The sequence below is a fragment of the Haliaeetus albicilla genome, chromosome 4 (assembly GCF_947461875.1).
Source record: "Haliaeetus albicilla chromosome 4, bHalAlb1.1, whole genome shotgun sequence".
NCBI lineage: Eukaryota > Metazoa > Chordata > Aves > Accipitriformes > Accipitridae > Haliaeetus > Haliaeetus albicilla.
The window spans coordinates 13,032,344-13,045,091 of NC_091486.1; the positions used below are offsets into that span (position 1 = coordinate 13,032,344).

A 12,748-nucleotide genomic window follows, 5' to 3' on the forward strand; every position below is an offset into this window, starting at 1 on the left:
CTCACATAACAGCAAGGGGAGGAATCCTATTCTGCAGTTATACTATATAATTGCTTTGGTCCTTCTGAAAAGAGGATTTGCCTGATTCACGTGTTCCATGTGATCTCATATAAATGAGTGGGAGCCATATAAAACAGTGTACTTTGCTCAAATTGTTAGAAGCTTCATACAGTTTTGTATCCTCTCTGCAAACCTAAATTCTCTTCTAGTTGATCAGGGCTTGCAATCATCCTTGATTAAATTCTTTAAAAGAGGGATAAGAGTCAGCGAGATGCAACAGCTGATCTGCAGCTGCTTTTGTGAAACTTAGGTAGAGTTTAATATTTGCTTGGAAGTCTTGCACTGATAATTTTTCCAACATTCAATACCCTTTTCTAGAGTAAATTGTAGTCATACGGAGAAAGGTGATTTGGATCGAGACACTACTAAAAAGTGTTAGACAGTTTCTGCTTGGGACTAATTTAAGCCTACAGAAATGAAGATACCAATTCCCCTTTATTCACAGAAACATTTCCTCTGATGTTTGTGGCAGCGTTACACAGGTGGACATCAGAGGTGGAGTTGTGGCACTTAGCAGAATGATTTCCAAAGCTTCCTAAAGCAGAGAGTAAGCTTTAATGACAAAAGGATGCAGGTCAGCAGATTTGGGTCTGGTTTTCAGAGAGGGTGAGCAGCTCTGGCCAGCGCCAGTGGGCAATTTCAATTAAGGCTGGTTAGACTTGGATTCAGTGTGTCTGCATCTGATTAGAAGGCTATTTGACAGTAGTTTCTGTAGAAGTTTGTTGTGTTTATCATTGTTTGGAGTGTAGAGATGAAAGGACAGAGATTAGGGAACCAGGAATTAATTCAGAGCATTTCTAGGACTACCTATTTTTATGTCTTTTTCTGTTTTGCAAGTTCTGGTAACTGTTCACAGGTGAGGCGCAGGACCACATACTATTTCACTTGAAAACATGACCTTTGAACTGAAGAAATTTGGATTCAGAGTTGACAGAAAACTGGGAAGTGTGAGCAACCTGCACTTCTCAGAGGTGTGAGTTCAGAGCCAGAAGTTAATTAAAGTAAGGGAGGAAAACCTATTTCAAAAGCAACCACTTAAGTTCTATAGATATAAATCTGATGGGTCAAATAAATTCATGGGTTTGGCCAGGTCCAGTCTACCAGCTGGGGGCTGTGTACAAAATCATTTTGAGTAGAACAAAGTAGGGGGTTTCACCATCTGCGAGCAGTGCAGAGGAATTAAAGTCTATTTATCAAGTGGGGTGGGCTGCAGAAAGGGAGCACTTCAGCTTTCCTTTTTGGAGCTCATTAGTCTGTGTTCCAGCTATAGCAGACACACTCATCATATAATCTGCTTCATAAACTGGTTTTCTGCCAGTTTGTTGTTCTGCACTTAGATGCTTGTTAAATATCCTTCCTATCAGGCTTAGTATTCTCTGTGCCAGTTCCTTCTGGACTCTGGTATAGAAATTGTGTTATTTCTGGCTTGAGTGCTTTGAAGTCCTTCAGGTTTGTTTCTGCTTTTACACCTGACAGCATCTATCTTTGTAGCCTTGTCTTGTTGACCACAGGGACAAAGGCAGAATGTATGACTGCTGAAAACAGATGTGAATAATTAGTTTTGCAGGGAGGCCAAACCAGGTTTGTTTTTAACTATATCCACTCTCAGCCTGACACTCTTCTTTTCTGTTTTCCATGGTCACTGTCTCTGTGAAGCACCTTTGCTTTACAAGTTGGCCTGACCTCTTACAAAGCTAATTTTATCCCTAAGTCTAAAGTTCTTTTGATTTCTGCTTTAACATCATGTAAGTCCTATTTCAGCTTTGTTCTAGAGATGAAAAAAGGTCAAGAAAAATTAGTTTCACTGTTGTTTTTGCCCTTAAAAACTTTGCTGGAGTTGCCAGCTAAGTTTTTAAGGTGGAATCCATGCTGCCCAGCCACATTGCCATTAAGAAGGTCATAGAGCTCATCAGCCCCCCTACTGTCTTATTTTTGGAGGTAATGAAAAGTTAAAAGGATGTAAAGTCTATTCCACTTTTCTTTGCATATTTACAATATGTTAATAATTGCAGCTAATGTTCTCAAAGTTAGAATTATTATTTCTAATGGTTCTTGATTTGAAGCATTATGGTATAGCAGTCAGCTTGTCATGGCTTTGACAAACACATTATCATTCTATTTAAGGAATCAGTTTTAATCTTCAAAGAAAAGGGCTTAGTTAATTTAGAAGTCAAGCAGAGAGATGGCAGTCATATGAGCTTTTAGCACAATAGATATTCATAAAATATCCCCCATAAAATAGTAAGCCTTGGGGACAGATGCAGTAATATAACACTCCCTCTTTTTTTCCTCCTGCACATGTCTACTCCCACTGAGGATGGTCATTAAAAGTAAGTGCTTGTAAATTCCGAGCCACCTGACCTGCCATAAAAAATATGTTTTTTTTTAAGAATCTCATGTAGAAAAGAAGAAAGAGCAGGACTGTTCTTTGGTAGGTACTAGTGCCTTTAAGGGAGCTGAATCAGCTAAGTTTGGCTTAATATTCCTGAAGTCAGAGAGAACTGTGTTAGTCTCAGAGCAATTATTAAATGCTATTACCTTTACATTTGCAATCTGATGGCAGAATAATACAGCCTCCTGGGGAAAGGGGAAAAACTCCAGTATCAGGGATATTTAAACCAGGACTGAATAAAAATTGCATGAGGTCCTATATGCAGCAGTCCATTAGTACTGCACTGCGATAAGACCTATCTCATGCCTTATGTTCCTTTCTAGAGAAAAGGAATTTTGGCCTTAACAAGGGCTACTTCATCATCATGATTATGGAGCTATTCTTGAACTCCTCCGAACTCCTTCCTATCTGTCTGATTCTTGTAGTCATCACCACTTTTGCCATTTTCACCCCTGCTGACAATTCCCAGCCTTTTCTTCATAGCACCCTAGAAAGCCATCGGCACTGCTTCAGTCTGCTGGGCACAAATCCATAAGCAGTCAAGAAGGGATTTATATATTTAACTCCAGGAACTGGCTCTTTCTCTTCCTCTCCCCTTACTCCCCCTCTCATCATTTTTATCAGCTATTTTTTCTGGGCATTCAGATTTTTGAATATGTGTGTGCAGAAATGCCAACCTTGACACATCTCTGTGCAGCTCAAAACCTGCTCTATACCCGAACAGGCTGGGTACAGCCCCAGCCCAGCTCCCCAGCCTCCAGCGGCAAGCACAGACAGGTGAGATCAGGGATGCTGCAGAATGGCTTTATAGACACGCTTGCAGCAGCAGGCCCTGTTATTTCACTTTCCTGCTTGAGCTTGGAAATTTGTCTAGTAGATCATGAGTCCATTAGGAATGAAAGCAAATCCTTGTAGACCATGTTTCTGCAGGATTGATTGTGCTTAATGTTTATCCTGAGTGTAACATAGACCATTGCAGTTCATGCGAGCAGCCTTATGCTGAGCCAAAAAGGGCTTTAACTGGAGCAAAGCATCTGAGTCCTAAAGAAACTAAACTATTTGCCAGCTGTGGAGAAGAAAAAAGACCCATGTGTCATTAGTGCCCAAGCCTCATGCAAGGGGAAGGAAATAATTTAAGTGCAGATTTTTCAATGGACCGAGCATGCCCACAAAGTAGGAGGAGGTGAAAACACATTAACCAAAACCCAGGGGGAAATTTCCCTCCCAACCCAAAATAGGGCAAGCAGCATGACCCTGTGCATGCGATCATCTCCTCTACTTAAAAGGTTTCTTGGTATGTGATTGAGACATGGACGCTTTAGTGGATAGGGAATAAAACCTCTGGTCACAGCCAGATCCGAGAGATATATTTGCTCTGTATCCTGGCAAAGTCTTCCAGTGCAAATAAGAAAGATCTTCTGTAATAAATGACCAGTTTTTAAGAAGCTGTGTTTGAGGTTTTTTCCTAAAATAATCCTGCAGACCTTTCTCCATAACAATTCCATTTTTGGCAGTTCTGCTTGAAGAATCTTTCATATGAAAAGGGAACATTTGAAGTGAATCATTTAATTTGCTTAACTTAAAGAGATTCCTACTACATTTAATTTTAAGCTGATTCTCTCTAATTAAAGTTCAAGTCACTCTTAAATATTTAGCCCCGTTAAATGAAGATCCAGGAAAGAAAATGTAATAATCTTTTCCTTTTTCGCTTTACCTGAAATATGCCTTTGAGTTTTTTATTTTGAAACACCAATTTAATTTGAGCTACCAGCATGAATAATTTCCTGGGTTTCAAGCACAGTATAGTACTTTACATTTAGTCAATTTAAATTGATCAGTTAATTCTGTATTATTTTAGAAACTTTCCTTATAACAGTTTTGCCAGGGTGGGAGAAGCAGGGGAGAATCAAATTCCGTGTTGATCAAGTGATCACCCATATAAATGACCAGTTAAATATGCAGCCTGCATATTTTTCCATGCTTGAAATGTTGGGGAATTTTTTGAGGATATGCTTGCTGAGGTGTTTTGGTAATTTGACCTGGTTGGCCTGTATCCTTAAACTTGTGCACCTAGAAGGCAGGAGTATGAGATCTGTGTTTAGTTTCAGGATTTCAAGCAGGATGAATTGGTTACGCAGCTGTCCATATCAGGCCATTTTAGGGGAGTCTCTCACTGCAGTCAGTCATCCAGTTCCCATGTGGCTAAGAGAACTTAGCCACAAGTGAACTTGAAAATGTGAACTTGATGTCTATCTAATAAGCAAGTACTGGCTGTTTTCTCATTGGTTCCCTCCCCTTATTTCTTGGCTGGTAGCTTTCATGTTCAGCTGATTTTTGAGTTTTGTTCAGCCTAACTGACTATGACACTAGACAAATTAGTGGGCATTTTGTCTCCATGATTAATCAGTGAGCTTTCAGTTTTGGCACTGTGTTGTAGCATTGCTTAGAGGATAAATAAATAAATCAATCAGATATTTCTGACAAATGTAAAATGATTAAGCAAAGGGGGGAAAAAAAGCCACACAACAAGAAGTTGAATGATTGCTTCATCACTCTTTAATGTGAAATCAAAAAGTACATGGTATTTTTGGCTTGGATGACTGGACATGCTAACTTCAAATCAACATTACTATTTCCTTCTTCCCACTGGATCGGCTGGTGGTTGTTACATGGGACTGAGAGACTTTCTTTATCTGAATTTCGGATGGGTTAAGTTGGAGTTGCAGTTTCTATTTAGCAGTGTGGGTTTAGTCTGAAACAGAGTTTGTAAAAATGGAAATTGCTCTCTCAGTGAATCACAGCCCTTGCTGTTGACCCAAGTGACAAAACCCACTTTTTCCCTCTTGCAAAGCTGATGCTGTCCAGGGAGACTGCGTTGGCTTTACTTCTGCCTCTGGCTGTATCACCACATTGCTAACTAGTTGCGAGGGCAAAATCTGCTCATTTAGTATCTGTTCAACATTCTTGTTTCTGATGGTGTTCGACAAGGCGGCTGTGGGAAGACTTTTGCCTAAAGATTTTTATTTTTTTGCAGTCAGGACGGATCTCAGTTTGCTGCAGGCTGCAGGTCCAGCAGCCGGAATATCCTCACGTGCTCTGAGCAGTTTTGGCCTGAGGTCTCTTGGAGGAAAACAAAAGGAATTCTTCCTATCTCCCAGCTACATTTGTTTCATGTTTTGGAACACAGTGTACAAACTCTGTGCCTGAGTATTTGACCCTACTTGTCAAACATAAAATTTTTCTTGACTTCAGTTAAATTTAAGCCAGAGGGCAGATTTTGTCTCAGCCCATGCAAAATGGCCATTTTGATGCAATTTGGTCTATTAGGTATGTTAATGCTAAACATAAAATTATGCCTCCATACATATTTTAATTTGAGGCCTTCTAGCCACTTAAACTATGGATGACCCACGAATGCATACACTTACCCAGTTCAGGTGGCCCTGAAGGAATTGTGAACATTTTGGCTATTATAAATATTATAAATAATTCCTGAAATCTTATTCAAGAAAGCATGTTTTGTGTGTGCATGCAGTGAAGGGGGAAGGAAGGGGACCCCTTGAGGTTCCTCCTGAAGAGATGAAAACCAAAATGCATCCGCTCCCTTAGCCAGTCCCCAACATAAAGAGGTGCAACCTTGTTGAATACAATAGTTGACCTATGTTATCATTCTGAGTTTTGTTTCAAGTAAAATACATCCTCAGTTATAATATCAGCACAATTTCCATTGTATCATTTGTAATGGTGACTGCAAAAAGGAAGACACCTGAAATAAAGTGTGCCAGCAGTCAGCTGAAGCATTTGCCTTATCTTTACTTCCATAAATTTATATCTGAAGGCATGTGTTTTTCTAAAACTGCTCTGTCTGGCTGATGACACAGCAGCACAAACCACTGCTGTGGGTAGGTAAGGCTATCCATCCACACCTAACAAATGAAGGCCCTGAAAACTCCTCTGTGAAATGCCGTTCTCAGGATACTTTGTGTTCTCAAGGTCAGCCTGTTTCCTAACCCTTGTGTCCTTTTCCTTTCTTTCAGGGTTTTGAGGACCCCAAGGACAAGTAAGCAAATTTTCTTCTGTCATACACTGTTATGTTTACACATTTGGAATTTTTTTTCTCATATTAAAAAAAGACAAAAATTAATGCCCAGCAGCCAAGAATAATGCCTGGACTCCCCAGAGGTTTCTCTTGGAGGGACAGCCAGTCGAAGGCACAGTATTGAGTGATGTGCATTCAGAACTGCCACTGTCCTCAAAACATGTATTTGTTTGTGTGGTTCTAACTTGCTTTTGAAATTAAAATGCTTTTGCCCCCAATATTCTTCGCTATTTGCTGCTTTGAAAATATCCCAAGAACAAAATCTTCCTGTAAAGTATGTCTAAGTATTGAACATCTCCAATAAGAAAAATTTATGTATGTATGGAAATATATGTATAGTTTCTGAGTTTATTTTTATATATTTTATGTTACTCATTATTACACCATTATTTATTTCTATATATAAAAGTGAACTCAGAAATGACAGTTTATTTGAAAAAGTAAATTCAAGTTTTCATGTTCTAAAATGCAGCCACATGAAAGCAGCATTTTCATTTTTTTCATATAGAACTTAAAAAAAATCACAATTTAACAAGAATGGTATTTTGAAAAATTGCTTTTGGAGGAAAAAACCCCAACTGTGTTCACTTTTTAGCTTCTACAGCTGGACATAACAAAAGCATTTCCTGTATTGAAGATGTTTGGAATAATTTCACATTCAGTCCTACTGAATGGCATTAATTGTAAGCTTGGTCAGAGCAAGATAGGTGCCAGTAGAGGAGACTGATGCCTAAAATATGTTGTTGTTGCTCCTTATCATGTTTCTCAGGCTGCTGGTCAGCACTAAGTGGACCTCTGTGAGCTGGGACAGCTAAATGCTTTTGTGGGCCCTAACCATCCGGCTTTGGGAAAATTCGTATTATGGTGGTTGAGCATTGAGAGCAACTCCGTGAAAGTAAAGGGGAGTGATAAGTTTGAACATGGCAATATTAAGAATCATTTTTCTCCTTCACTTGCCCTTCACTGCATAACATTTAGCTCTGTGCACTCTTGGATGTTTTGCTGGTGCTACAGGGTGTCTAGAGGGAGTCACCAGGGTTTCTTTTTTGCATCCATGGTTGCTGGGAACACAGCTGATGTTAGATGTACTTTGGACAGAAAAGAGCTAACAGATTACAACTAAGTAATTCTTAAGAATACAGAAATTTTAAGTATCCCTCATGAAATAGCATCTCTCCTCATAGTTTGTGCAAGAAAACATAAATTCAGCTGCCTCAGTGTTTGTCCACAACAGAGTCACCCAGCTGTCGAGGAACGGCATCTCCACTGTTGCTCCAAGGACCATAATGTCTCTCCTCCACCCTGTAGTTTGAAAAGGTTACTTGAGCTGTTACGGCTGACAGCTAAGAGCTGTGCATTTACAGTGCTGATTCAGTGTGATGCCATCTTATATACAGATAGCAGGATTTTTGCATTTCTGCTCAGCACCAAAAGAAGCTACTATGTGCCTCAGATTCTCTTGCTCCAGAAATCTGTTTAACTCAAGACCAAAGATTTGGCCAAAAAAAATCCCTAGCAGAAAATGTTCATGATGATATTGGTTAAAATCAGATACCTAAACCATGTCAAGCACTCATCCCAGTGTCTTCACGTGCAGAAACGCTGAGCATCAATACTTTTCTGTTACAGTGAAGGAAGATGTAGGCACCACACATGTCTGAAAACAGGACCCGACACTTACGTGCCTAAATGCAGATTTAGTTATTGAATCTAGGCATGAAGCATTTAAAATTATGGCATACATGTAGTTTTGGCAGTGGTCACACTCTTGATTTGCAGAAAGTAATTAAATCAGCAGAACATTTCTGGATTACTCTGAAGCCAGCATCTCTGGGTTAATTGCTAGCTTTCACATTTGCAAGCACAGTGCAAAAGTTGCTCCAAGCTCTGTTCGTGCTGTTCCTGTCCCTTGCAACAATTTTCTGTTGGCTGCATTTGGAGAAATCTCAGCAGTGCTTTTAAGAGGTGTTTCTGGAAGTTTCGTGGTGGCCCAAAATCCATAGTTTTCCCCCACCACACACACTATCAATGTATCGATAAGTATTTCCTCATATGAATGTCATTAGTCTATGGTATTACCTCAGCTCTGACTTACAGGCACTGCCTCCAGGGCACTCATTAGCACAGGGAAATTTTGTGTTTTGATTTAAAATTATATTTATGCAAATGTACCCAAACTTGCAGTGATTTAGTTTGGGTACAACTGACTGCAAAAGTCACTCCAGCAGGTAGGTATATGCAAAGTGACCAAGCTTCCCTGCAGTCTACGTGAAGGTGGCTGCCTCGCTGCAAATATCCCAACAAGGCAATTTAAGACCTGCAGAGGTATTTCTACATAATCTGCAACCACAGAAGTTATTGTAGTATTAGAGATACCCTCAGCAGTATAATGACCTATTACGAAACTGGAGGCAGCCAAGGCCAAAGCCCAAGCAGGCAGTTTCTTCTTCTCTTCACATCTTCCTGAGTGACGCTTTTAGATTGGAACTTGAAATTTAACTGAGGTTCATCAAGATGCTGAGCTGACTCTTTTGCTTCGGTTCTAGGGGAAAACGTATTGCATCTCTCGTACGTGGTATGAAATGACTAAATGTGAATGACCCAAATGTGTAAATAACTCACAGGATCTTGGAAGACATCCTGTAAATACGAAGCCTAATGATTTCCTTGCTCATTTTTATGAGTCCAGAAGACATTGTGAGGACTGAATGAAAATTAGCAGCATCGTCTTGAATGCTCAAGCAGATGTGCTTCCTCTAAGGAAGCATGTAGAAGTAAATCGAATGTCCTGTCCTTCTAGGGACAAAACCACTTTTAATTTCAAAGTGGAGTATATGAAGTTCAAGGAATTAAATAACTCTATAGCCCCAAAATAAAAATCTCTTTTCCCCAACCCCACTGAAATATTAAGATTGGCTGAAATAGAGGTAAGACCTTGAGACAAACTAGGTTTGCAATTGCCATATGATCACTAAATAGATGCCTATGGTGTGTCGTCATGACCCAGCTGAGGTGTAGACACATTCAACTCGCTGACTGGGGCAGAGGGAGTTGGAATGGAAGTGAGTAGATGGACCTGATTTATTTTTCTCTTGGCAAGAGGTACATGGTATAGTTGGGGTACAGAGGGCTTCTTGAAATCTGGTCCAGTTTTGCAGAAAGCTTTTGGAGAGCCTTTCTTTTGGAAAGGGACCTTTAACTTTTAAACCAGAGTCACGTTCTGGTTTGTAAGCTGCTCTGAGCCGTCTCCACTCTACAGCACAGTTGCAACTGTAGGGGCCCACTGGCTGCAACACAGTGTTTGTGCATTACACGCTGTTATGCAGTACAAATAAAACCGAGAAAATAAAGCAGTGTAGCTTTTCATCGTGCTTGTCAGACCTCAGGATTTTTTTCTCCAGAGTGCCTAAGGTGAAGGTCGCACATTAGCCATAAATTGCTGTAACATCATGGGGTTTGCACATAGAGATAGTTACCCACTGGAATATGCCCCAGTGCAAGTGGGGGGCATATTCCAATGGATAACTATTAGCATATCCTGTGGAAAACCTTGGCAATCATGCAAGCAGAGCAGAAAAACAGCACTTCAGGATTAGCTTTTAATTTCTGCCTGTAGCTAGTTTTAAGGCAGGCCATTAAAGTGACAGCATCAAGTCATTAAAATCCTGTTAGATTTTAAAAATAACTAGATAGTTTGGGGAGGTGCTTCAGGTTTCCTGATCCTCAGTGCAAAATGCCTCAGGGTGATTAAGTTTTCAGTGTTATTTTTTACAACAGTGTTATTTTTTGAAAATGAGCCTCATTTTTCTGAAGCTGTAGCTGAGCATCAGAAACACACTGATACTAAAGATTATAAGCAATTTAGAAGTCTTGTTTCACATATTTAGAAAACAGAATCTAATTTGTATTTTTTTCTTTTGCAACCTTTCCTTGAGTTAAGTAAATATCTTGTAAACAGAAAATTTTGTTTGATTAATGCTTTTTACTCATAAATAACTCCATGAAGGGGAGGCAGTGGGGTGTCAGGCCACATTTTTTTCCCCATACGTTCATTCTGTGCACAATTTTTTCTCAAAAACAGGAAATTGTTCAAGTTTGGAAATTTTCACAGAAGTATTTACAGAAATTATTATTGGGAAGCAAGAAATATGACTGGTTACATAAATAATTTTGCCAGTTCAGGCACTAACAGCTACAACAGCACAGCAGTGCAGGGAAGAATTAAGTCAAAGGACCAGTGGAAGGAGACTAGTGACCTTTTAGAGAATGAAGGATGGTTAAGAGGCTGCAAGACAAGAAAACAGATAGATGTAGTATAGAAAAAGGGCAAGTAAATCAAATCCTTTTGCTGGTGGACTCAGGACTGGCAATGACCTCTAGAGCTGATATCATTTTCCTCTCAGCTCATAATCCGTTTTCCAACTTGAAGCTGTTGTGAGCAAAATGCCATTAACCTCCAGCTTGTTATACAGTGAAATGATAACATATGGTGAAGAGGGGGGAATTGTCTTGTCCTCTTATGCTCCCTTTTCATGACATCCTCAGGAATACACAGGAAAGTATGAACCCAGAAGATGAAGTGGATGAGTTTCTGGGCCGTGCCATCGATGCCAGAAGTATTGATCGGTTACGCTCTGAGCATGTGCGCAAGTTCCTCTTAACATTCAGGGAGCCTGACTTGGAGAAAAAGGTAATGTCCAAAAATCATTGCAACATGTCAGTAAGACTTGTTGTGAGTTTTAATTCTCCTGAATAAGGTCAAGGTTTTATATCTATAGGTAAAGCTAGGTTTTAGGTGTTTGAGGTGAGGTTGTGGTCTTAAAAAAATTGTGCTTCTTCATGGAAACCTTAATATACATGTCACTAGAAAGTCACAGTCATCTGAAGGGAGCGCTGGGCAGGAAAACAAAGCCGTTTCTGTCAGACACACATGAATATGCAATGATAAGCTGTAAAGGGAATCCAGAATAAGCCAGATTTATTTCTCTGACTTTGACGCATCCAAACTGAGGTTGCAGTCACCCCTCATCTCCCTCAAATCACTGGAGAAACGCACTTCAGCCTGCTTAAGCTCCACATCACCTCTGGACGGGCTTTTCCCTGTCCTTTGTCCCCCCCAGGGAGCCCCAGGTACTACTAGGATTCATTGGGATGCAATTCACACTCTGGTCATTTTTGGGAGCCCATTCTAAGCAACAAGTAGAGTTCTCTATCTCACAAATGTGAGGAAGGGGAGTAAGAGACTGAGGGCTCCCGAGTAGCGGATTGCTTTCTGATTTTGTTTCAGCTATCATTGTTGTGAGGCAAAGGTCATTTCAATTTCTCTATATAATAGAAAAACCATTGGCTCTAGATGGCTGCAAAGTTAAATTCAGTTAAGTCCACAGGTACCCAGATGCTATTGTTAAGGCTACTATATAAACTGCTGGTTTTAATTGCCGAAAGAAAGTCAAAGTCATCTTTTTTTCTTTTTTTTTTTAACCAAACACAGATCCTTGGGATACTTGAGTGGTCCTCAGGTTAAACACATTATTCAACAGAAAAAGCTTTGGTAGTAAGTTTGCACTAATGTATCATTTTCTTTCGAAACACTCTTTCAATGACAGGAATTACAACCTATTGCAAAAGCAGACCTTTGCAGGATTTACAGCTGTTCAATGAATCAGTGTGGGACTGGATAAAAACTCAAGCATGTAATTTCTCCCAACTCCGTCCCCTCAATTTTGTAGCTGAAAACTGCTAGGGAAATTAGCAGTTCACCTGTTCTGAGCACCTTTTATTCTGTGGTTCAAACACTGAGACCGTCTGTACTGAGAACCGTGCTTCAAGCTAAATAAAGCATCTTTGGGAATTGGATGCAGCTCCCATGTGACCGATACATTGACAAGTAGTTGGAAGGAGTGACTGTGTGAAAACCGCAGCATCCTTGCACTATCATTAGAATGAGCCAAGCCGTCTGCACAAAATACAAGGTTTTCTCATCAGCAACATTCATGCCTGTTGGAGGAAACTTCCCATGGAAGAAGTTTAGGTCTGATGACGGTGACCTAGAATCCTGGTCCTGGTTAATCCATTTCTGTTCCTCTCAAGCAAGGGGCAGGTGGCGAATCCTCTCTCCACCCAGCTGTGTGGGTTTGTTCCCTGGCCTTTGGGTCTGTTCAAGCCCTTGCAGCTTGCCCAGGGAGAAGGGGAGCTTG

General features: G+C 40.2%; 1 protein-coding gene across 1 annotated transcript in view; it reads left to right on the forward strand.

Moving 5' to 3' along the window:
- The window catches only part of ADCY5 (adenylate cyclase 5), a 220,636-nt gene that overhangs the window by 180,758 nt on the left and 27,130 nt on the right, over positions 1-12,748 (forward strand). Inside the window, exons 9-10 of the mRNA XM_069780958.1 lie at positions 6,490-6,512; positions 11,097-11,241. Of these exons, the coding sequence (XP_069637059.1) occupies positions 6,490-6,512; positions 11,097-11,241 (168 nt within the window). The remainder of the gene's footprint in view (positions 1-6,489; positions 6,513-11,096; positions 11,242-12,748) is intronic.